We start from the raw sequence: 26148 nt of genomic DNA, 5'->3' as shown, positions 1-26148 counted from the left end.
TACATTAATATTCATATAAAACAAAATAAAAAAAAATCACTCATATTGAATTAGTCCCAATTCAGTTTGCAAATGATGAGGAGTCGCAACTAGGCATTGCTTCATTTTAAGGGGTCTCAAGCCAGTTCGACTGGAAACCACTGACCCGACAGATTAATCTGTCCAAACTGCAGATTAACCATATAAAATATTAGTGGCCTAAAGGACTTTAAGTTCAGCGAGAGTGAACCAGCAGATCTAAGTGCTGGCAGCCTTCACCAAACAGATCACATGTTGCTCACAGATACATTAGTAGGCAACATGTTCATGGGGCGAAGTGGAAGGATTCTCATCTTTAACGTAAACAGAAGCAGCAATACTTCATTATAAAAATACTTAAATGCACGTAAAACCGCTGCACTCAAAATTTTTAGAGCTAAAAGTACATAAGCATTATCTACAAAATGCACTTAAATCAGTAAAAGCAAAATACTCATAGTGCAGGATGGCTCTTTTCAGAGTGTTATATTATTATACATTTATATGACTTGATCGGTGGCTGATGTATTAGCTTAATCTATTAAAATGCATCGGATTTTTTTGTTTTGTATGCAACAAATTAGTACTAAAAGTCAGATATCAGATAATACAACTACCTCACACAGTTTTTAAGTAGGATTCATTTACATATAGGCTTAAGTGCGCAAAATAAAAGTGCAGTTGAACCGCAGACATGTGAAAACCAGTGACTGTAGCTGTCAGGTAAACAGTGGAGTAAAAAGTGCAATATTGCCCTCAGAAATATCAGATAATTTGAGTATTATTCTTATTATATATATGATATGTAAAGTACAAGTACCTCAGACTTAACGTACAGCACAGAGTGAGTGTGGTGGTTATTACTCATTAAAATGCATCATGCTGCCTGTGTGTCATCTACAGGAGCTACATGTAGGTAAATCAATGATGCATTTGAAAATATCTCTAATAATATAACTGTGACGGTCGCTTTCCCCCCCTCAAAGCTCGAATAAAACCACAGAACAACACTCTTATTTCCTGGGGGAGGCGCGGCCACAGAGGACAGGGAAATGTGAATGATGATCCGCCCTCTGGAAGCAGCTCAGTACAGACTGACGGAGGAATGCTGGAGGAGAAGGAAAGAATAACAGCACTTTTCCTCTGAAGCTGGGAGGCTTCACACTTCCACACAGACCGACATGCGCTGGAAAAGTGAAGTGAAAGTGGGCTGTTGCCTCGTAGCCGAGGACGAGAGCGGACCTCTGTTGTCCAACGATGAGGTGAGTCCTGACAGTTGGAGTCGGGCTGAGCTGAGAGTGCGGACCGCGGCGGGGACTAAATTGCTTCGCCAATTAAATGTAAGCGTCATTAAAGCCGGCCGTCCGCACGCTGACAGCTCAGTATTTTCACAATTTGACGAAATGTCGAAGAAAATTACCCCTCCCCGAATTCTGCAATTAAAACTCAAGTAGTTAATGAGACCTCTTCACCTTTTGGTTGCCCCGGTTAGACGTTTGTGGCGAACTTCGCCTTTTAATTGCCGCTATTAAAAAAATCAATCCCCCTTTTCCCTGAGACCTCGCGCTGGCTTTTTGATTGGCACGTGAAATTGGGCGCGTTGGGGCTTTAACCGCGGCACGCGCGCTTGGCGCCGAGCAGAATCCCAAATGCGGATCTCGAGAACATAATGCACGTGGGATAAGTATTAGTTCAAGTGTTGTCTGTTTTTGTAAGTAATGACTATCCTTCTCTCTTAAATGTCATTGTGGTTATCGCCCGGCGTTGTCATGGTGAAAAGTGAAAGGCATGATATTTATGGGATGGAGCGGGGGGCATTTAAGGCAGCTGCCGCAGTCTGACAGAGCGACATCCTCTTCCCGCTGTAGCTTCTCGTCATGTGTGAAGATTGCAAAGGAGACGAGGAGCTGCTAGGCAAATGCACAGAGGACAGGAGAGACATAATGGTAGGAATGGACTGCTGGAGCTGAAACTTCATTCACTCTGGAAAGCAGGTTGACAATTAACCACAGGCCTTTTTTTGTGGATGGAAAAAAGTTTGTGGACAAGAAAATGTGAAATATTTGGGGCAAATATCGCGACTGTTCCTGCCCGATTTGAATTAACATCTAAAAGGAGAATTAGGAGGCAGCTCTTAAAAGCAAACCAAACTTTGAGCTAAAAGAGAGATTTTACCTTAATAGATGTTATTTTTAAAATAATTGCCTCATTCTGCAAAGTGTTTAAAGATATTGACAAAAAAAAACATTTTAAGTAAAAAAAAAGCTGATATCTTCGGCAGTTTATCATTAGGCTGGTGACAGTGACAGGTGGAGTTGTATCATGTAAGCATGGGATGGAGGCGTCATTTTCTAACCGCAGGTCTGATCCCTTCAGGGCGCGCCGGTGGAGGTTCTGGATGAGGACGCGTCGTCGCTGCAGGCGATGGCGTCTGCGCCTCTGTTGGGCAGAGCTGTATGCGCGAGCTGCAACGAGGAAATTGTGGATAAATATTTACTAAAGGTAAAAACTGTCAGCCTTTTTTTGTGTGCAACTTTTTGATTTTTTTTTCTTTTTTTTTAACATAAAATTTTGGATGACTTTTGCTCCATGTTTGGCTTTGTGTGGTTTTGAGGCTCGCGCTGGTATTCACGCGTGCATATACAGCACGTCCATACACCTCCGAGCTGATTGGCCTCCGCTAATTTCTTCTGTCTCTGCTTTAGGTTAACGACTTGTGCTGGCATGTGCGCTGTCTGTCCTGCAGCGTGTGCCAGACTTCGCTTGGCAGCCACACGAGCTGTTACATCAAAGAAAAAGAGGTTTTCTGTAAACTGGACTACTTTCGGTATGTGCACCGATTTTTATTTCTGCTGCTGCTCTAACGACAATCGAGGCTGCCGAAACGAAAATTAACCGACCAACCGCTTAATAATTACACATTATATTGTACATTTAGGAATCATAACAATAACAATAATAATAGTGCTGGACTTGATATTTCTCTTTGCTTTGGCTGGATATTTATTTAATTCAAATTTCCATTATTTACATTGAGCTGATTGTCATAAAGGCATCATTAATCTTTAAATAAAAATGACTACTATTATTTACTTATTTACTTCAGGGCCTATTTTATCTGAAATTTTCACAGAGGCAGCTGTATGCCAGAGTTTCCCTGCAGTGGTCCGGGATGAATTCCTATTCTGTTGGAAAAAAAACACTCACTTCTCTCATTTCTGGCCTAAAAAAAAAAAGAGTCCAAATTAAAGTAAAAAAAAAAAAAAAAAATGGCATTCAGCCTTTAAAGCGTCTTCCGCGCTGACGCCTTTAAACGCCCTCAGGCAGCTACTGTATGTGTGGGTGTCTGATTTGCTCACCTTCACCTGCAGAAGATACGGCACGTGGTGCGCGTGCTGCGGCCGGAACATCCACTCCACAGACTGGGTCCGCCGGGCCAAGGGCAACGTCTACCACCTGGCCTGTTTCGCCTGCTTCTCCTGCAAGAGGCAGCTGTCCACCGGGGAGGAGTTCGCTCTGGTGGAGGAGAAGGTGCTCTGCAGGGTTCACTACGACTGCATGCTGGACAACCTCAAGCGGGCCGTGGAGAGAGGTGAGCCGGCCGGTCCGGGTCCGCTGGAGGGACCCGGTTCTTAAAATTTTGAATATTGCTTTGATTTGAAGCCTATTTCCCAGAAGCTGGAACAGTAACTTAAATTGCTTTCGAGATTTTGGTGCAGCTTTTTCCTTAAAAAGACAATATTTCCCTTATTGTATTAAGAAAAAGAAAAAAATTCTCACAAAATCAGTGATTCCTTTCACTTCAAGGTACTGAAATAAAATCTGTTTGTCTCATTTCATATTGATAATACATCATTAAGTCTGTACGGAAGTTACTAAAAGGCCTAAACTGAATGTATATCATGTCGTGGGAATAGCATCTATATTTGCCATTACAGTGAACTTGCCCATTTTTTAATATAAATAAATAGTAGTTTATTAGTATAAATATTTTAAAGTGATCAATTTCTAATTCTGTGCTAAATATGTCAGGATGTTTTCATGTGAGCGTCTGCTCTTTTTGCAGGAAACAGTGTTAACATGGAGGGGGCTGTTCCCACTGAACAGGAGATTAACCAGCCAAAACCCTCCAAGAGAGCTCGGACCAGCTTCACTGCAGACCAGCTGCAGGTTGACCTCCATCATCACGTTACAGACACACTGATAAATAACACATAATAAGATTCTGCTCGGAAAACACTCAATTCTTTTTTGGTTTTTGGCCTAAAAAACATTGGCCTCATTCTTTAAAATGTTATTATTATAAATGTATGTAACACAGATTTATGATATATTCTGTGTAACAGTTTTTTTTCTTAATTTGTTCAGACATAAAAAGGAGGGATCCAAATCATATGATTTTAAACATTATATAATGCTTGTTGTTAAACTAGTAAACGTAGCACAGCATTTGTTTTAATAAAACAGATGCAATGCAGGTAGAAAGCCACAAGGATGCTGATTTTTACATATATTTTTAAACTGTTTTCCTCTCTAAAAACTGCTGCTACTAATGATAACTGTCATTATGATTATGTGTATTGCTCAGGGTACTATAATAAAATTTTTGAGCTATCTAATTAAACCAATAACATATGACCAGCATTAAGGCCATGTAGAGTAAGACAGATGTACAAAATTACCAGTGTTTCTATTTTCTGTTACTTCAAGTCATTTTTAATATCAGGACAACGAAGTAATGTCTAATATCTAACTGATGTTCTTCTACCTGTGAATGTGCAGGTGATGCAGGCCCAGTTTGCTCAGGACAACAATCCAGATGCTCAAACGCTGCAGAAACTGGCGGAGCAGACGGGCCTCAGTCGAAGAGTCATACAGGTCAGTGAAGGGCGGGTGCATGAGGGGAATATACAGATCCTACTATTTAGAGAGAAGCAAGAGTTAAAAATCAGAGGTATAGCTGCATATATGCATTTGATGGCAATACAAGTACAAAACTAAAGGAAAAACGGCAATTCTACAATTAAATAATACACATTTATGTGTAAAATTGCAAATACATTTATGTAGTTTATCCTGATTAAAGGCTTTCTCCAAATAACTAATGGTGATTATGTATGATTTATTGTGCATTAGCATCTGTTTGAGGTAAAGTTAAAAATACTTCATTTTCTGCTGCATAATTTAACCCAAAACAGTGCATTAAATTTTATAAGGTGATCATTGTTTTTTATTGGAATACATTGTACAGTATCTTCTTCTGAAATGTTGTGGTGCAGAAGTAGCCTTCAACATGGCATACAATGGAAATACTCAAGCTAAGTACTAATACTTCAAAATCATACTTAAGTACAATAACTGTGTAATTGTACTTAATTGCTTTCCACCACTGGCAAAAAGTGCATTTCATGGTGAGAACTATTAGCACATTATTAAGTGTGTGTTCAGAGTAACATAAGTGTGTAACGCCTAACAGATAGAGTAATGCTTATTTGGAGTGTCTCAGTATAACTAATCACAAACGTTACAAAGTTATTTAGCTTCATTTCCAGACCTTTAAATGGCCATTTGTGGGATTTTAACCACAGTTTCCACTGCTAACAATGGGTCTTGTAACAGAACCTTAGTTTGGAAGTGACACTTTTGGAAAAACACACCTCAGGGCAGATTTGACCTTCGCTAGTTCAGCCTAGCTTGAGTCTCTGGTAAAGATGCATGACAAATTCAAGTTAGCTTGTACAGTTTACAAGCTGACATGACCACCCACAGCATTCATCTTTGTGTTTGCTCCTTTCAAACGCAGCCTGACAGAAGCTGTTTGTCCTGTTAACTCAGGTCTGGTTCCAGAACTGCCGAGCACGCCACAAGAAGCACGTGAGCCCCAACCACACCTCCAGCACCCCCATGACCTCGCTGCAGCCCAGCGGCCTGTCCCAGCCCACCCCGACCCCTGAGGAGCTGCAGTACACAGCTTACGGAGGCCCGGAGGGATCAATGCTCTCTGCACTACACTCCTTCATAGACAGTGAGCATCAGCCGTTTCATGACGTTTTATCGTATCTTACAGATCACACATGGATTTACTGAAAACCAAATTTACATGCAAAATGTGTTTCAGGTGAAATACCAAAAGGCAAAAATTAGTCATCAATTGTTTACATTTATATAACAAAAATTATTTAATTATTATTGTATTTAATAAGTACCATTAAATTATTAATTGGCTCTTTTGTAATTAAACGAATCTGCATCTTCACTGGGAGAGGAGAGTGGAATAAATGTAGCCAAAGAAAAAATTAAGCTTAGTTTATTTGCTGATGATTTGATGTTATATTTGAATAACAGTTAAAACAAAATGTCTTCCAGAGGCAAAGGAGATCATAAAGGATTAAAAAAAAAAAAACAATCAGGCTATAAGATGAGCATCAAAAGAGATTTTAAGATTTTTTAAAGGAAAAAAAAAAAGATGAGATTTTTAGGTTGCTATGAAAACTCTAAGAAAAAAAATACAAACATAACATTTTCTCTTTGAATAATCAATTTATTGATAAAATTAATAAATAGTCAGACTGGCCCATAAACTTACTTGAAAGGATAAATATTTAAAATATGATTATCCATTAGCTCATAGTGACCATCACTGCTCATGAAATGTACTCAGCTCTCCTTCTATTTAGCCAGTGTTGTTTCTGATATCCAACACAATACAACAACATTTGTCCTTCCAGTCACCAGGAGTTCAGAAGAGGAAAAATAAAACCATTCACAAAGTGCTCCTAATAACTGTTTGGCCAGTACTATTAAAACAGACATTTAATTTTGTGAAAATAAAGCAAGAATCTTTAACAAGTTGTTAAAATAAACTAAGGTACTTAAGCTTTTACTAATGTCTTATTTAAAGAAGTTACATATTTTAATATGTATTATGTTCAGTGTAATGACTCCAGTGCTCTCTGTGTGCCCACAGTACACTCCCCTCCATCCATGTTTCAACCGCTGCTGCCCGCCCACGCCATGACCTCCCTGCCTGTGTCTCACACCTGAGGCGCGCGCGCGCGCACACACACACACACACACACACACACACACACACACACACACACACACACACACACACACACACACACACACACACACACACACACACACACACACACACACACACACACAGCCTCAGACTTCACCAGCGATGGTCCGTCATCAGCAGCCGCAGTATTTATTCAGATCTCCATGGTAAATATAATTTCATTTTAAGTGAACCATAAAAGCCTTTCCTTTTACATGTTGGCATTCCTTGAAAACACATCCATAATATGCTCAACACACTGTTGATCTTATCTTGGATGACTATAATTAACAGTCCTAAATGTACTGTATAATGTGGACATGGAAAGGTTTCAGTGTACCTCATAGGATTGTGACATTATAGATTTCTATTTGTTTGTGTAGTTGGTGACACAGTTTGACCGTGCTACTCTCAGTGAAAGCCACCACACCCAAAATGTCAACTCATTATGAAGGTGAACTTGAAATTGTTTGTGTTTGAATATTGCAATTTAATTTATTTATTGTATGTCAAGTCTGCTTTGAAAATAAATGTCTACTTTCACAAACCTGTGAGATGAATGAATGATGACGAGATATTTTACACAACAGGTGACTCGTTGCTTCGTTTACACCTCAGTATGCATATTTAGAATTCAGGAAGTAAGTGCATCATAGATAAACAATTTACTGATAAAAATGGAGGTAAAAAACACATCTATATTTCAATGAACATACACACAGACAATATATTGTTAAAAAACATGCAACTTCTGCTGTATAAATAAATATATGACAGAGGCATTTCTGCACAAAGGAGCAACAATAAATAAAACAGTTTGGAGCACTGACAGGTTAGAGAACTGCATTTTCAGAGGTTGCGGTAAGAAAACTGACGCCCAAGTTTTACTTGTGTCTACTTGTTGACTGTGGTTGACCAAAAGAATCTAATTTCCAGACATGCGAGGGAGGGGGAGGCATATAAAAACACAGTTTTTACTTCACTTATCAGATCTCAGGTATTCACCCTCATGGGAACGAAACTGAACCTGAGCTGCATGCACATAAAAATACAAAACACAACTGTGAGTATAGTAGTTATTCAGAGTAAAAAAAGGAATAACAACACGCTACATACGTAATATGCCACACTTAGCACTCCATGCATCATTTCTCTCCTTCTCAGATACACAAGCTGAGTTGTTTGGCTTTTATTGAATGCTTACGTTGTACATGTTTCAGCGTGTTCAGCTCAAATGGGGCACAAGGCGTGCAAGTCTGGCAGTGCTGTCACTCTGAGGCACCATGAGGGCAGGCTCTCAGGTTTGACAAACACAGTACAGAGACTCACAAGCATGAGTCACATCTCAAAGATCTAAAGGTGAGCACCATTCCGAGGGATGAACAACTCATTTAAGACAACTAAGACCTCACCATAAGTTTGAGGTCTGTATAATACAAGGACACAGTGTGTGAAACTACCAAAAGCTGTGTCACTCCTTTATTTTATCAGGCCTATGACCAACAATCTGGTGATACCTAAACCTGGCTCATCGGTAATACAAACAGTCAGGCAAACTGACCTGACATCAGTCGCTTCACAAAAGCAGATATTCTTTGTCTGATGCCAGAAATGTCCAGGAAGCAACCAATGGAAAACAAATGGCAAGTTTAAAATAATCCTAAAAGCAGTATGACTAATCAACAAAAGTTCCATCTAACTAATGCTTAATAACTCAATAATACTATGCAGGACCAGCCCTACTTTGGATCAACAAGAGGACACATGGTGTCATAACTGCAACAAGAAATGTTGGCCTTAAATTCTTCAGATTTAGGGTGAAGCGTCATCCTTCACAGGCAACAAAAAGAAGTAATAAAAACTGAAAAACCCCTCAAACCTCTATGCTCTCCATCCGTGTCTTCAGACTGTTTGAAACATGCGTTTCTTTGATGACGGCTTATTACACTGCCTCTGTTTCCAGCTTATGCAGGTGTGGTTCAGACATACAAAGCATGCAAATGGACAGCAGAGAAGTGGGTTATACTGCAGGTGTAGCCTGACAAGATTCTGAGGTCATTCTGATCATTTTTCATGCTGTGAAAACTGGCAGTATACTTTTTACAGTCACCTTTAAAACCTACAGGTGACTTTCTAATACTATTAAGATACATTTTGGGGGAGTATCACTTTAAGAGCAGCTGTGAGTGACACATACTTGTGCTGGTATCAGTAGCAGGTAAGAAAACAAAGCAAGTGTAACAGGTAGAGTAGAGCTCTGTATTTTCGGTGGTTAGAAACACAGGGTGGTGCTGAGAATAAACCTGTGGATTTACAGTTATGGGACACTCTTCTAAATCACCAAACACAGAACATGCTTCTACTTCAGCTTTCAATCCTACCCCTAAAGTCTGGAAAAGACATGAACCTCCATCACTGTCTGCAGACTATCCCTTTCTTTTTAAAAAAAATCAGACAAGCATCTTTGAATGTAAACTAAGTAGCTGCAAGATGCAATTAGACACCCTATGTGGCAATTCTAAGAAAAGGCACAAGAGCACTTTGAACGGCTATGCCATTATGTCCTTGACAGTTAAATAAGGTAACAGTGGACACTAAGTGGCGAATATGTTTCTCAATATGAGACAATTTGAGGTCAAAAACTGTGATAACACAATACACAGATGAGCTAACGTTTGACCTGGTTCAATCAGCAGTGCATTCACACCTCAACAACAGTACACAGACTCTCTGGTGATGACTGGCACCACCGAGTGGTGAAAACTGGCAACTACAAGTGAGCAAAAACATCTGATGTTTACCACAATCTTAATAAGAAACCACTTGTTCCAATAGAACTACTGTGTAGTATGACTGTAGCTGTAAAACACACAAAAAACAGATTTTAAAAAATGGATAAGAACTTGGTGTGATCAAAAAAAATGTTTTTGAGAAGCTAACTTCTGCAGTTATAAATACCAAACTATAGTCCATAAATTATGAGCATGTGGGCAAATCTAATTATTAGAGTTGGTTTTCTACAGTTTGTCCATTATAGTGTACAGTTGCAACTTGTGTACACTTTTTATAATATATATATATATAATAATCATATTTGGCAAAATGCTTATTGCCACATGGGCTTGTACCAAGCTTTGGTAAATGATCTTAAGTCTTTCTCCTTCCCACAACTTTCCTGCTTGCCTTCTTGACGTTCTTCTTGTCCAGGATGTGTCGCAAGCTTTTGTTCATGTAGAAGGGCCGGTTGGTAGAGCCGTCGTTCACCTCCAGATCCCACACTAGGAAGCAGCAGTAGCAATATGTTACAAACCAAATCACAGCAGAGAGACTCACTGAGCGCCTCAAAGTTAAAGCCTGATCTATCTGATCATCTTTTCTATTCAAAAGCACAAGCAAGGTACTTTGAAAATGCACTGGACAATACTTAAACCATTTATGTTTATTCAAAAAAATGATTCACATTTTCATTGGATTTCATTGATAAAAAAAATTCTCCTATACAAAAAGAACACTGAATACCCTCCAGACAGATGTGTGTATTATACTTAGTATTAAAACAGCATTACATCTGAACCATCCAATAAAAAATTTACCAAAAATGGCTTTGACATCCTTTTATAAACTGTATCGCAAAAGGTTCCTGGTGTTAGGTCTAAAACCACAGAATAAGAGGAACAATAATTATTTTTTTCACAACTAGGCACATAAACTAGTGGCTGCATTCAGAAGTTTCCTGAAAACTGTCAGCTTCTGTTCAAATTTTAAGCAAAAAAAAAAAAAAAAGTCTTTGAAGTCTTGGCCTCCCACAAAAGTCTCTGTCTGGTTTACAGTACATCAATGACCATAATGGAAACTTTGAAATGATTGTGACCTTGTTGTAAATGGTATAAAATAAGAGAAACCTGTTTTGCTAAGTGCAGGATTACACACCATTTTTGGATTTGTGTTAGTATAAATACGGTGGATCAAAGCAACCTATAAATCCAATGGTAAACATCAACAGCCAGCAAAATAATCATGCTAGACAGAAGAAATAAATCACATGGTTCTTTTCCCATATGTGAAAGTGCATACACTTTTACACTAGAAGACCAAAGTGCGACAAGAGGGTGCTCCATAAGTCCACCACCTCTTCATGGTGATGCCTTATGCCATAGTCCGTCAGTGGCATCTGTACATGTTAAGGTCCTCACGTTTGTTTGGGTAAAAATGCTCGCATCATATTCATCTCAGCCTGTGCATCCGTCCTGCGAGTTGACACGTACCCTCTCAGTAAGGCAGAGGTCAGCAGAGAATGCAGAGAAGAAATAAGAAAGAACATAAGCATGGCAGAAAAAAAGGCAAGTATCTGAGTTGGCTCAAGAGAGGAAGTAAACAGAGGTCTTTTTCTAGTCCCCCATGCCTTTTCTGCGAGGAACTGAAGTAAAAGCATGTCCTTTCACGTCCAGGCCATCCCTGACCAGGCTTGGGTGCATCCAGTTTTGATGTTTAGCCCTACAGTACTTGCTCTCAAACGTCCAGACCCCCCACACATACAGTAGATATGGAGAAGTGAGGGAGAGAGTCAACAGTTCAGTAAAATGGCCAAACATCGCTCAGGAGGCAGCGCCTAATTTGGCACCCTCCTCTCCTTTGCGGAGGATCTTGTGCAGGCCAGGAGACATGTAGTAGGGCCTGGAGGAAGAACCATCATTCCTCTCCAGGTCTTCACCTGAGAGCAGCATCCAGCACAGGAGAGCAGGAGCAGGAATAGCAGACAGCGAGCACGCAGTGACAGCCAGAAAGAGAAAGGAAAGCAAAGACTTAGTAGAGAAAAATGGAAACTAAAGAGAGCTCAATGAGCAGGAATCAGTTTCAGTTCAGTTTCAGGGAAAGAGTTAGATTCAACTGCTGACAGAATACGTGACATTAAATCTTTAAGCATTAGAGCGTTACTCAGCACAAGTACTCACACTCTCACACTGTGTCATGTAAAGAACTGAAAACAACAGCATACTTACAAAAGCACAGGAATAATGTGTCCACACACACAGCATAGACGTTAAAAAACCCATGTGCAATCATGTAGGATCCAAATATCACCGTCTGAAAGAATGAACAGGTCGCAGTCAGTATGCTATATTATCCCCATTTACCCTGCATTCTAACAAACACCACAAACAACAAGAACAATATGAACCACTCGTCATATATGCCTCAACTAAACAAAATAGCTTATGTAAATCTGTATTCTGATGTGAGAACTTCGAATCTGAAATAACTGAAATGGTGTTAAATGCAGCTACCTCAACTAGGAAAACATTAGGAAGTGTGAGTTCTCTCTGTTCTGTAGATAGGTGGAGTATTAGACGCGGTGTTAGAGAGGATGAGAACATAAATCAGATCCCACTGCCTGGGCCTGCCTCTAGGTTTTCATGGAAATGAGCAGAGTCATCCAGAACAAACTGTCTACATTCTAAATCAGTTCTAAATGGTCACATTTCATCAGTGCTATCCTTTGCAATAAATTGACTAATGTAAAGGCATAAAATGTTACTATAAAATATTTGCGGTATATTCTGTGAGAAAAGACGTGAATTTTTATTTGATGTATTTGCAAAACTAATGCCCAGCTGCAGTCTAATCTTCCTCTGCAGTTCCTTTAATGTAACATTATTACAGGAGCAATATGCTTAAAGGCACCGACTGAGCCAGAGTCATAAAATGGAGAAGAAATGCGTTGAATGATTTTCCACTGTGCAGATAAGAAGGTTTTGAATAAAACTAAGCTCCTTTTGTGTGCACAGTGAATAGTCCAAGTCAGAATACAAACATATCTCAACCTCCCCAAGAAACTTGTTTGAGGCTCGGTTGTTATTGCTGGTGCAATTAGGTACAGCACGACACCAGGGCTGGGTGGTGTTATAGCCATCCCACAAATCTGCACAGCTGCAGTTAAGCCCGCTCAAGCGCTTCAGGATTTTTAAAAAAATTAAATAAGGAAATATGTAAAAGTCATAAGATATATGATAGAAGCTTGTTTTATACAATATGTGCAGTTGACAGGCACAGGCTAAATGTATTGCAATTCATACTGTGGCTGCAATTTGGATGTTATTGATGTTTTTTCTAATTTTCTGAACATTATTACCAATACACAATCGTCTGATTATGCATATGGAGCACACGCACTTCCTGTAGTCATGGCATTTTGGATGTATTGTGTTGTTGCAAACTGCTGCATGGGTGCTGTCTGGTGCTTAAGTCTTTCACCTTTGCACGTGAAAGATGTTTTTGTCCTTGTGGTCATGTGTGTTAGGCTTATGGCTATTTTGCTGAATATTCTTTGGCCAAATATAATTAAAAACTACATTCATATAGATTGTGCTGTTGCCACACCTGTTTCCATTGGACAAAAGAGAACTTCCTTGTGAAATTACTTGAAGTCATGAAAATTTTAACCGCACCCCACGTTTTAGTCAAGCTTCCAGAAAAAATCCTGGTGCCAGCCATGGGTAGAATTATCATTAAATAGCCCACATTACAATTACTTACCAGAAGGGGTACCCAGTAGTAATTTAGGGATGGCACCTCCTCTTGAATGACTGGTATTTTACGTGTGAAGAAGAAAAATGCAAGAACACCTGAAAAACATAAAGAAGAGACTTAATTGTAAGCAGAGATAAGAATAAATGTCTACAAGAGAGAAAACTCATCACATCAATTACTAAATTTCAACTTAGAATGCTGCAAACTGAGTGGAAACAAAGTATGTGCAAAAATAACTGGGAGTGGGATGATTTATCATCCTCTCAATATTCAGGAGGACGTCTCATCCTGTCTCTTCAGCAATTTTTCACACGTCAAAGTTTATGTCACTTCACCGACTGCGGGTGACATTAAACTCACCGACGCTTCCTGAAATAAGCAGTTTTCCCAAGAAGAGCAGAAAGTCTGTCACCTTGTCCAGGACAGCCACGCTGCAGTGGAGGCAGAGAAAAGCCAGAGTGGAGGAGAAGCACAGACACCACAGAATGGAGAAGGCCATGTCACGCACTGAGACACAGACTCAGGAGAGATCTTTGAAAGTGCACACACCATTAAACACATGATGGTGAGCAGGCTAATAAGGACAAATGTGCAGCTGCTAGAAACATTCAATTCTTGATTGTTTCACTGACTTGCATACAGAAAATCCACAATTTCTTAAATTGCTTTTGAGTCAAAATCTAAACATATTTTATTTTGTCAACCTGGCATGTAAACAAACAAAGAAAATGGAAAAATGCAACCTTATGCTACGCTAAGCAGCATTGAGTGTGTGTCTCAGTGGCAAGTAATCTATACTCTGACCTTTTTTAGATGCGTGGATCTGACACAGACTTTAGAAAGTTCTTACCGAATAACATTCCTCATCAAGAGGAAGAAAGCATCCTTGGAAGAGGTACAGAAGTTCTTCCCATATATTGCTATCTGTTGGTGAGAAAAAAACAGTGCTTGGCATGGAGTAATTAAGCACTGACGTACAAGCCAAGCCAAATAACAGCTGAACTGCTAACAGATTGCAATAAATCAGTCCAAATTTTTGGGTATGTTGATGTTTCTTAACTCACCATAATGTATGCATTTCTGTTTATAAACTTGATGAAATGTTCCAGGCACCAGAAGCAGCATTTGAGGCAGCAAAGCAGGAATCGAGCGCATGCATTTTGAGAACCTGGGAAAACATCATCAATCATCAACATCTCATTTAGAACAATCACTAAACTGTGCAAGCGTGGGAAGATTGGTATTTTTAGGAGTTACAGCTTACCTTTTAGCTTGTGATCCAGGTACTCGAGAACAATACGGACCATCTGCACCACAGCCAGGATCAGAGAGCCAAAGGCAAGAGAACCTGTGTGGTAACTGCGACACGAGAAACCAAATAGAACAGACATTCATGTAGAAATCTGAGTAGATTCCACAGATGCTTGTGTTGGGAAATATTATTATTATATTATTATTTTGAGGAGGAGGGGCTGGTTCGTCTCAGCCAGTAGCTAAGCTTACAAGCACTGGCCAAGATTTAAGATTCGTGGCAACTCCCTACCGTATGGCTCTGCTAAAAGAAGAGTAGAGTGGGCAGGCAGGGATGTCGTTTGGCTTCTTCAGGGCCCAGTAGTAGGACGCGAAGGCCCCGGCCAGGGTGCACTGGCCCAGCGCAATGGTAAAGTTGACCAGCCAGAGGAACACGAACAGATTACACAGGTGGAGGACTAATATATAGCGGTGGTACACACTCTCTCCACCGTAGAAGGCAAACATGCACTGCGACCCGGGGCACACTTTGGTAATATTGGTCTGACTGAAGGTCTGAAAGAAAGCAACAGATTTGATCTTGATGTGTAGTCGGAAAAGAGTGATGTGATGTAATACTTGCGTGAATATTTTCTGTTCTACTATCATTCATAACAAGGAAACTACTCAATCACAGAAAAACATTGGCGTCACCATACCTCTTCAAACGGGCATGTTAATGAATCATTTCATAATGTATGGCTTTCAGGTAATCCTGCATTTACTAAAAGCTGTGTGACCACAGAGCATATAAATCCTTTTAGATGCTCACATTACCTTACACAAACCAGGCAGAGTAGGCACGCTGACAGAAACATCTGTCAAATACGCGCAGGAACTCTATTTACAATAGAAACATTAAAGACTGAACGGTTCTCACACACAACTCACTGCCAGCAGACATATTTTACTTGTAGGCAATAAGAAGAAGCTATTACATTGGCTTTGATTGATTACGGCTGGGAGTGTGATGAAAGCCTGACCACAAAATATTTCACAGAACAAGAAGTGACAGAAAACTTGTAGAATGATGAAAACAAAGAATCAGTGACACAAGTGTTTTTCTGAAAAGAACATAACAAAATAAACTCCAGTCAGATATGGGGGGGGGGGGCTTACCTTTGGACTGCATGTGAGGTTGGCATACATGCATTTATCGTCAGTAGGTGTGACCTTGTAGACTGCATTACCAGATGATGCTAAGAAGCTGAGGGCAAACTAGTTAAGGTCAACTGAAACTGATGTTTTTTCCACACAACATTCGCTATACAGATAAAATACAGTCAGTTCTGATTTAATACTTTGGTTGCATGCTACTTACACATCATCTCATTCATCCAGGCATTACAATGCTAGGTCTAAGACATCAGACACAGAAACAGCTTGTTTCCATTTCACGCTTGCTTTTAAAAACATAAAACACCTGGTGAGAGAAGCACGATTCATTGTTTATTACTATACCTGCTACAGTAGTGCATGTTCCATTTACTGATTACTATATACAATCTGGTGGATAATAATGAACTTAATGCAGTGAGTCCACAGTAAAACAACCACAGACTGCATAAATACAGTAAAATTCTTGCATTTCTCTGTAGCTCATCAAGTACTGCAGCTGGAAGGATACACTGCTGTGACGGCCCAGTAAGCGATGCAGATGGCCAGAAGGAAAAAGGTTACGACAGGGAAGAAGAGAGTGGACATGATGTAGCTGATGGCCCTAGAAAAAAGAAAGATCAAACATTTTGAAATGCAGATTGTATGAAAAAAAAGTGTCAAACACATTGTTTCATTCTGAAGGAGTCAACAGAGCTTTTATCCAAACTTACCTGCTTCCCTCCTCTAATAACGCAATAGCAATGCGCAGCCTCATCCTCAGAAATATCAGCATTATCACAGTGATGGCCTCAATCACAGAAAGTGAGATCACTGCAAAACAAATATGCTTATTATCAAATGCACGTACAACAAATCTGGTTTCACACGTTACTTTAGCATTTAAAAAGTAAAGGTTTGGTAGCGAATGACAACATACTGAAGATGAGCCATGTTTGGCTGAGCTGAAGATAAATGCTGAAGTCTGTGTGGAAGCCAATATCAGAGATGGTAACGTTAGCGCCTGGCTTCCCGCTCAGCGTACTGTACTCCCAGTAACAGTGCCAGATACCTGAGAGACCCAGAGAGACCCAAAGAAAGAATGAAAGCCAGGAAAGGATGCAACAAGGTAAGAAAATTTTGCCTTGGTTTGCCATGACAACAGAACTGCTTACAGCGAAATAGGTGAGAAAGTCAAATGTAAATAAAATGTGGGAAACACCTCCAACAAGAACACAGTAGCCATTGGCAATGTGGGTCACTGTCTATGCTGCACACTCACCGTAGCCAACCACAGTGATGACACCAAAGATAATGAGCCACAGGAGCACACCAGCAGTGTAGCGCAGGAGCAGGATAAAGAGCAGGCTGACCAACATCGTTATCACCAGACCCCTGCAACAACGCCAACACGTAGAGTAAACGCTGGCAACTGACCCGTATTAGACAGTAAAGTAAGTAAAACATTCATTTAGACTTAAATAATTAATTTGGTAAGATGTTCTGCAAAATAGAACAGGTGCAACTTGAATCATAAAAATTCCAGTGTTTTTCATCACTTTCGTCGTTCATTTCACTGACAGGTCGGAGACATTTCTCTACCCACAGCCATCCTTACATGAGGATCCAGTCCCAGGAGTTTGCATAATCCTCAAAGATCTTCATGCCAACTTCTTTGGCATTCAGCAGACTGGCCATACCTCTGCGATGGAGTAACAAGGTGAGATCGGAGACAGAAGAGGTGACAGAAAAAGGGATTTAATAAAGACAGAGCGAGGGGCTTTGGCATGTTGTTGTGTTACTGTTTTAAAAAAATGTTTAATTACTAAGGTTTCTCAAAAACATTTTGACACTTTATTTATTTTAATGTTGTCACTGTGAAACAAAGATGAATACAGTTTCAAAATGTTTTTGATATTATCAGGTTATGAGGGTCTGGAAGAACATATTTTAGTTTCATATCAAAGAGCCACAAAACAGCATCAGTGTTACTGAAGAAGCACTATTGAGCAGTAGTTTCTTTATTATGGCGGTAAATGGTAGCGCAATGTGTTACTGACTATGATGCAGAGGAGCACCTAGGAGAATAGCACATATGGATGTGTCAGGTCAAGAGCTGATTCATTTCTGTTCATAGTACAGGTTCAATACCCAGCAAGTGCTTTAAATATAGACTCAATACAGTTAGGTTTTGTAATTGGTTATATGTGTCACCTGCATGTGTTTTAAACCTCAAAATGCCAGTAACTATAGCTTTCATCAATATCTTTCCAGACACACTATTCTATGACTATGACTAAAAATCTGTATAGAGAGAGGAGGGAGCTGACATTGCTATGGGACAAACAGAACACTGAAAGCAGTTCTGAACCTTTTTTCATCCATACTTACAATGAAGAGCTCTAATACAGCTCCCTGAAGGTTACTGACACCCTCCCCGCACACAAGAGTTTGGATCGTATCCAGCACTGTTATGCAAACTTGCATTCTTATCTATGCACATATCTTTGTCAAAACAGCAAACCTAATGACCACCAGGGGGCACCACACCACTCTCCATTTCATTTGACACACATTGTGCAGAGCCACTCGCATGGGCTTTATGGCTATGTGAGTTTTTTTGGCTTGATGTTTTGAGGTTGATACTTGCCACAAAAAATTATATTAATCTTTCGTAATTCCTGTGCACTCTTGACGCAGGAATAGATTATTTATGATGGAAAGCACGAGTGGGAGGGTTAGTCTACACAGTCTACTTGCTACAGTACGGTAGAGGCAAAGTTAAAAAGCTGGAATAAATCATTTTCGAGACCTTTCCACTCCTTGCTGCATCGCGGTTACTTGGCTACAAAGAGAAAAGCATTAAATCACATCATATTTTCCAGGTAATTTGGGGCAGACAAAAGCTGAGCAAACACAGAATCATGTATGTTTAGAACATCAGCTCACTGGTTTAAATACATGATTTCACTGCGTATCTCAAGTTTGCTATCTCAGCCCATTAATTACATGTTTATAGCGTAGATTTACAAAGCAGCTGTTCTAAGCTTGTAGGCACCCCTGAAGTTCTACTCATGAACTTTAGGTTGAGCTGTATTTTCATGCAATAAACATGCGAATGACTGAATGTGGTTGGACACATTCTTGGGCATCTATGACATCAGTGACATGCCCACTTGTCCTACCCTGTAAAATCTGTCCAGAACTCTCTGGGTGTAGAGTTGGCAGCCCTATTGACAGTATAACAGTTTTAAAACACTTTATTTTAAAGGGTAGATTATTTATGCACATGCTTTTACAACAGCAAGAATGCCAATTCTCAATCTAATGCATGTGACTTTTCTTCTTGCATAACTGAACTGGTCGAACAACAAGGACAAAAACATAGCAGGGAAGCAGCTCTTACTTGGCAGCATCTTTAAGGTCGCTGACACTTCTCTCGTTATTGTGTCCGTCTTTGAAGATGGTCTGATTGGCTACGGTTAAAATTCCATTTCTTGTAATGAAATCAGGGAAGCACCGCTGAAGGACTGAAACACATTTTGAAACATTTTTTTGTCTATAATGGCTTGGCAAACAAATAATGAGCTATTGTGGGTTACTATTTACAGTTATTCGGATTCACTTACAAGGTCTGCTTGGCACGATCATAGACGGGCAGTCTTCATCTCGTATGACTTCTGCAATGGACTGAAAGGGAAGATGATGATTCAAGTAACTGAAAACAAGAGATTTATCACTGACCACTCATTCATCACAGTATTCATCACAATTAGAGAGAGGCTAGAGAGCTTTTTCCATTCATTAAATGATCTTTCCTGTCATGTTGGTATCTGTATTTGTGTAAAACCATGTGTGGCTTGCTGCTGTTATAATTTGTGTTAGGAAAAACAATGATTTTAATCCAAACGTAGCCAAATCTCAGTTTACATAAGTTATTTTGTTCTTATGAAACAATATGTTACATTTTGGATTTATTCGAGAAAAATACCATAAATTCAGTTTACTGTAGGGCTCTTAATAATTATCATCAGTCAAAATATGTCAGTATGTTTTTAAAAAAATAAGAATAGCTCTTATTTTCAGAATAATAACAATCTCACAGACAGATCTGAATTCGCACTGTTTAATTTCCAGTGATCATAGTGTTGGTATTATGAATATCATTATTCCTAAACAACGCTAAGGAGTCAGATGTGACAGAGTTGGCCTGAATCCTGTCTGATGTAACGTTGTCATACTTGATGATATGGGAAGGGAAATCAATGATTCAGTTCAAACAGTACGACAGAGCTGTTAGGTGCTCCCACACACCATCTCACTCTGGTTCTTACACACCGCCATGCCAACGTCACCGTCACTGAACTGCTGCCAGCCGACAGAATGGGGCTGTGACGTGCATCACTCTGGCCATCTCTCAAAGCCCAATCAAATGAGCTCTTTATTATAATGACTGGTGAAGTCTGAGGATGGAAAGCTATACTAGGCATGTTTTTATTGTTTCTAGTCAAAATCATTTTTGATCAAAAAGTGGCAGGAGGCAGGTCTAAACTCTAATTAAGACATGGGGTTCAAATATACTTTCGGCTAGTTTGCAAAAAAGCAAAATGGACCTCTAACCACTGTCTCTCACCTTTCTGCCAATCTCGAAGCCCGGCTTGCAGAATTGCTTGTAATATTCCCAGTTTTTGGTATTCCACGCATCCAGGAGAGTTGCAAATCTGTCAGGGCACTTGCAGACACAGAGCTGCAGGAGGCAACACATCCTCTTAATGAGAAAGCCCATCAATCTTGCATAATCAAGCGTGGAGGAAAAGTTGGAGAGGAACATAAAGCAGCGTAAAAATGTGTGCTAGAGGGGGCATCACTCTGTCTCTTACCTGGGTTGTAGGGCACTGGAGGTTAATTAAAACTGCAGGATTGGCACATTTCAACATGTTGAAGTAGAATAATATGGCTTTGTTTCTGTGGAGAGAAACGATGAGGACAGCGAGAGGGGTTCAATTAGAGAGATTCAAAAGATTGAGAAATTAGTGCATTACTGTGCAGTGTTTTATCAGAAAGCGCTTCAGCACATACACATACACTCGGAGAGAGCGGGAGAAAGTGTTCTGTGCCTTCATAATTAATCGCAAACCATCTCCATGTATTGTGGTCAAAGCCTTTTGTCAGTGTACAGATAACAATGGAAAGCTGACGGACAATTTGGGGAACATAATTATTCCAGTGTACAACAATTTAAGAACAGATATTTCTCCACTTACGCATTGGGGGTGTTCTGGTGGCCACAGAACTGGCCGTGGCTGTCAGTTGGATAGACAACCTTCCTGGGGTCGCCATGGATCCAGGCTGAAAACATACCACAACAGTTTTTCATTTGAACTGTATTCTTACTAGACAAATACTCTGGAAAGTGTCAGTGTTCCCAACTTGTTGTACCTACTGAGGTACACTGGTCAACACATTACCCACCTCCCTGACTCCCTGACACATACAGAGAGCTTGTCTAGTTTTTTGTAAAACACAAAAAATGATCAGTTACCTTTATTGTTATTCATGTCTAAATCAATAGGATTCCTCAATTTTATGAGTGCATCAGGCCATGGCCATGTGTGTCTCAACATGTGCTAACTAAAGATAAACAATTAAACTAATTAAGAAGACAACAATGGCAATTTATCTAAAGGATTGCAAGTATGCTTATCAATTAAGAAGAAACGTCTACACACATAAAAAGACAAACAACAAAATCAATTCAGTTAAATTTGTTTTGTTCTGTTTCTCTAGACAGGAGTAGCAGTAACCCTGAAATTCAATTTACTAAGCAATTCTTGTGTTTCATTTATTTGGCCAACCTGAACAACACAGTGTTAAGGTCTTTCACCTTGCCAGTCAATGATGGGCTGCGCTGAACGTGAGCCAACACAACAAAGGCAGTCTTCAAGTCTTTGACACAACAAGGATGATGAAACTGAAAAAATTATGCCGAAAGAACATCAAGTTCTTCAGCTGATTGCAGACATGTCTGTGTCTATTTCAAGTCACATCCATTGTTATGGCTCCTGCTCCTTTTAAATTATTGGGAAACAGTAAGTCCTTCCCATGCCCCATGCCCAGATTGAGACGTGACTCCACTAACAATGAGCTGGCAAGGGACGGCACTTTGGTTACAGCACTGGGACTTCATTTCCCCAAATTTGTGATGTATATCATACTTGTGAAAGAGGGAGAAAAGAAATGTGCGGTCAGGTGGGCAGGATAAAACAGGATGTGCATTTGTATGGGAAATAATTAAAGAAAAGAGGCAGAGCAGAAATAAATGAGAGAAGGGACTAAAGGCAAAGAGGAAAAATTAAAAGGGAAAAGTTGCAAGAGCGGAGAAAGAGAAAAGTGTAAAGAGCAAGACAGAATAAAAGGAGAGCTGATGGGGAGATTCACAAGACTGCATGGCCTCAAGTGGACTCTCTGTCACACTCGAGTGAACTAAATAGCTTCAAGAAAATTTGAATGAAATGAGAGCCACAGGGAATCACTGGTCATCCAGTCAAAAACTCAACAGGGACATCAAAACAGCTCTGCTGACATGATCAGCTTAGCCAGAGTGAGCCATACGAGTTGCGTGTTGTGGTGAAACTCCCACTCATTAAGAGAATAGCCCATTCTCTGGGGGAGCTGCATTTCTCAACTCCCCCACATTTTTAACAATCAGACATTTTGTTGAATAACCCACCATGAAATTATGAATAACTGAAACAACAACAAAACTAGAATTAGCATGTTGCAGTTTTATGCCTCTGCCAAGTTCATCCATGTCTGTCCAGACTTATATAATACATGGAGTGAAGACTTTGATGGAATGCAATAAAAGGCATTTTTTAATATTAGGATTATTTATATTCAGATTTATATCCATTATTTTTGGGCAAAAAGGGAGGGCTTCGTCACGTGGTGGAACAACAATCTGCTGAACCCCAACTGGTGAACTACTATGCTTCAAATATGCTTATTAGATATTTGTGTAAAATTTTGTAAGAATTACAAATTAGATTATATGAAATCTTGAGCTATGGCCAAAAAAGTGTTTTGTGAGGTCACAGTGACCTTGACCTCTGTCCTTTGACCACGCACATTTGTGCCATATTTGAAGAAATTCCCTTAAGGTGTTCCTTAGATATTGTGTTCACAACAATGGGACAGACATACAGCTAATTTAAATACAGATAACTTCTGCCATGGCTGTTGCCAGCACGGCTGTATAAAAATGCCTCATGTGGAGACGAGCAGATCTGTTTTGTTCATGGTAAATTATTACTCATTCCACCAGCTTAAGATTTTGCTTTGTACAACCTGTACGGTACTGCAGAACAGGAGGAGTGAGCAATTCACACTTCCAGACCACAACCAGACCAGAACATATCACCACTGTTCTGCATGTGTGGATTTGTGTGTGCGGTTGTGTGTCATTATGGAACTTGTGTGTGATGTAATCAGAAGCAATTTGTCAAACTCACCAACGGTGCCCAGAGCGATGTAGCCGAGGATGACGATGATGAAAATAACACAGCAAACCACATCTGTACAGCTCCTGTGATAAAAAAAAGATGTGTAAGAACAAATAAGAGATGTGTCACTTGGGAAAACCAAGATTACAGGAGTACATTTAGGTTATTTATGAATGGTTGGTCGTTGAGCAAGACGTCTCTAGGGGAACTGGGAATTTGTCTCATCTTGAGAAAAAAAGTGCATTTTGTTTGTTTAACCATTTTGTTGCTGGTAATAATGACATAGCTACTGTATAGTAAGTGAGTCTGAGCTCTTCATCTAGGTGCAGTGCTTGCTACCCGGCCTGACAAGGTGTCATCTGTGTACTGTGTTTTCAGAGAAACTGTAGTGGAGCTCTACTGACTTTCTAATGAGACCCTGAATCCCCCCTAGAGTTAACTGTCCCACAGGCACAGAGGCAGCTATTTGAAGATTGCCTCTCTTTTTGCAGTAGCCTACGTCTGCTGGTTTAAAGCAGAGTCTCTCTCTCTCTCTGAGTCTTTCTTCACCATGTCAATTTCTGTCTCCCATAACAAGCTTTCTTTTCCTCCTTTCCAACCCGAGAGAAGCTGTCAGTCCAGCACTTTCTTAGCCCTCTTTCAAAACTATCCAGACTATGAGTACTGACTGAGCCCGGCCTTGAATGAAGCCAAGTTCAATCCACTGTGCTCAGTAGTGCCATACAAGGGACATATGTAGCCTGCCCCTAACACCATACACTACACAAATTGACTTGAGACCCTCATCTCCTCCAGCTTTCAACCCTTCTCCTCTTTCATCCACAGGAGCTAGGTCAATGTCAAAAGGAGGCCCGAGCTCAGGGATGTGTCAGTGTGTCCTCTGTATAGTTATTTGAACAGTGGATTGTCCTTGTTTTGTATGCAGCATGGTTACATGGTTCTATACAGGCACCACAAATGCACGCTGCTCTTAAGCCTCCAAATACCTTTTCATGATGAGCTAGCAGTCAAGAGAGACAACAGCACTGGTGCCCACAGAGCATAATATGGATATCAGCCAACCAATACAAAGAGGGGTAGAATAGCTTAAATAGACACTAAAGAATTTATACTAAGATGCAAACAAGAAACAAGTGCAACTATTTGAACTGTATGCTCAATGTAGCATCTTAGATTTATGGTCAGCTGTGTAACTTATGCTTACAACTGCAGTTGCAATTAAGAGTTATTTTTTATGATGCTGCATTAATAACTGCAGTAAAGCCTGCAACCTATGTTAACAGCCTGCTCGGATAGATTGGTTTGATGAACGTACCAACATATAGGACTGGGGATGTTTTCTGACCCAGCGGGCCTGCTGATACTCCTTGTTTCTCATTTCAGAATAAGATGACTCCATTATCACCACGCTTATTCAAATTACATTAAGACTGCAGATACCTGCAAATTCAAAATGTGATAACTCCGCTTATAACAGCACATGTGGAGCTGATAATAACTGACTCACAGAGCATCTGCTCTGTATTTTCAGGCAAACGCCTCAACATCAGTCGATGACTGACATCCAATAGATGGCACTGGATGACAAAACACTAAAAGAGTAGCTGACTGCCATGAGAAATAAGGCTAAGGGACTTGTGACACACACCAAGTTGTAAACCATTTTTCAGAAAGCATAGCAATTATTTTCTGGAGATAATAGGGAAACAATCGCAGCTGAAGTGGGCACAGCTCTGAATGGTGAAGACAGCAGCTTTTTTACACTGACAGAGAATATGAGGAGCATAAAGACAACCTGTCGCACTACCTGCAAAGCTGTTGCTGATATTGCGCATATTATTAACAAAGGGAGACAAGGGAGTACCATTTCATTTCATTCACCAAAGAACAAAGGGAAGAGCTGTCTGGGTTGCCATGGCGATGGTTGCATTCCTTGTCTTTGAATCCCTCCACATCCTTTAGCTGGTAGATAAGTTAGCTATCACTAAGCCACGCATCGCAGGTGATTAAAGGTGGGGAGGATGTGAGGGGTGGGAGTCTAGAGCCGACCTTGCCTCTCCTCCAACGTAATGCGACTGTTACTGTAGATGTGTCTTGTATCCCAACTCCCTTTTATGAACAACACTGCATTATTAAGACAAAGTGCAAACATAGCACCACAGTGCACATAAAGTAAAAAGTCACCTTTGAAGCAGGTTGAGTGTTGAAGGGAAGCTGACAGAGTGAGGACAGTGAAAACAATTCTGCTTTGTTCTCTTATCTCAGGAAAGCAGGCCACATGGACTGCAAGTCAGATCCAAAATATAGCCAAACAGCAAATCTATTCGGACCCAGCCTGGCCCTGCTCCCAAACTTCAGATCTCCTCAGATGTCACTTACACATACTTTCACAGGGACCAAAGCTGCGCCCTGCTTGTCTACTGTACTGGCAGGCGGTGCTGCTTTGAAAGAAAAAAAAAATCAGTAGTGGAAGCTCTGTCAGTGCAATAAGAAACTTTTGTGTCAGTGTTATATTTGCAAGGCTGATATTCCGCAGGAGCCAAGGTGACACAGATGGCAGCAGTGCCACAGAATAGCATGGGTGCCATTGTGGTGTGAATATGCCAGCCTGTCCCTGCTTTGTTACAGACATTTAACAGGAAGGTATAT

At 40.2% G+C, this 26148-nt stretch overlaps 2 protein-coding genes across 6 annotated transcripts in view; one reads left to right on the top strand and one right to left on the bottom strand.

The window, feature by feature from the left end:
• The first annotated feature begins 1111 nt into the window (after positions 1-1111).
• LOC121604966 (LIM/homeobox protein Lhx8) lies at positions 1112-7670 on the top strand. 5 transcript variants are annotated; one of them, XM_041934641.1, is made up of 10 exons: positions 1112-1280; positions 1887-1964; positions 2395-2520; positions 2724-2845; positions 3390-3610; positions 4085-4188; positions 4801-4896; positions 5854-6043; positions 6986-7076; positions 7135-7668. In XM_041934641.1, the coding sequence occupies exons 1-9, from the start codon at positions 1200-1202 to the stop codon at positions 7060-7062; spliced, it is 1095 nt and encodes a 364-aa protein (XP_041790575.1). In that variant the 5' UTR covers positions 1112-1199; the 3' UTR covers positions 7063-7076; positions 7135-7668. The 5 variants fall into 5 exon arrangements, with proteins under 5 accessions (XP_041790575.1, XP_041790577.1, XP_041790574.1 ...); XM_041934643.1 differs by having other exon boundaries at positions 3393-3610; positions 6986-7670; XM_041934640.1 differs by having other exon boundaries at positions 6986-7667.
• slc44a5b (solute carrier family 44 member 5b) overlaps positions 6545-26148 on the bottom strand; it is a 34519-nt gene continuing 14915 nt past the window's right edge. The window contains exons 3-22 of the mRNA XM_041934639.1: positions 23509-23582; positions 21262-21346; positions 20878-20962; positions 20631-20744; positions 19627-19687; positions 19404-19527; positions 17616-17699; positions 17280-17392; positions 16938-17069; positions 16732-16831; positions 16530-16622; positions 16022-16109; positions 15156-15418; positions 14877-14971; positions 14677-14780; positions 14463-14536; positions 13973-14043; positions 13619-13707; positions 12085-12169; positions 6545-10362 (exon numbers count right to left, since the gene is read on the bottom strand). Of these exons, the coding sequence (XP_041790573.1) occupies positions 10232-10362; positions 12085-12169; positions 13619-13707; positions 13973-14043; positions 14463-14536; positions 14677-14780; positions 14877-14971; positions 15156-15418; positions 16022-16109; positions 16530-16622; positions 16732-16831; positions 16938-17069; positions 17280-17392; positions 17616-17699; positions 19404-19527; positions 19627-19687; positions 20631-20744; positions 20878-20962; positions 21262-21346; positions 23509-23582 (2065 nt within the window). The 3' untranslated portion in view covers positions 6545-10231. The remainder of the gene's footprint in view (positions 10363-12084; positions 12170-13618; positions 13708-13972; positions 14044-14462; positions 14537-14676; positions 14781-14876; positions 14972-15155; positions 15419-16021; positions 16110-16529; positions 16623-16731; positions 16832-16937; positions 17070-17279; positions 17393-17615; positions 17700-19403; positions 19528-19626; positions 19688-20630; positions 20745-20877; positions 20963-21261; positions 21347-23508; positions 23583-26148) is intronic.

The sequence above is a fragment of the Chelmon rostratus genome, chromosome 4, assembly GCF_017976325.1.
Source record: "Chelmon rostratus isolate fCheRos1 chromosome 4, fCheRos1.pri, whole genome shotgun sequence".
Classification (NCBI taxonomy): domain Eukaryota; kingdom Metazoa; phylum Chordata; class Actinopteri; order Chaetodontiformes; family Chaetodontidae; genus Chelmon; species Chelmon rostratus.
Note: the sequence above shows the minus strand (reverse complement) of the source record. Positions and strands in the feature narration are given on the sequence as shown.

Coding starts and splice junctions, on each gene's coding strand:
- LOC121604966 (XM_041934641.1), top strand. CDS start 1,200: ATGCGCTGGAAAAGTGAAGTGAAAGTGGGCTGTTGCCTCGTAGCCGAG. Junction 2,521..2,723: donor TGGATAAATATTTACTAAAG/GTAAAAACTGTC, acceptor TCTCTGCTTTAG/GTTAACGACTTGTGCTGGCA. Junction 4,189..4,800: donor TCACTGCAGACCAGCTGCAG/GTTGACCTCCAT, acceptor GTGAATGTGCAG/GTGATGCAGGCCCAGTTTGC.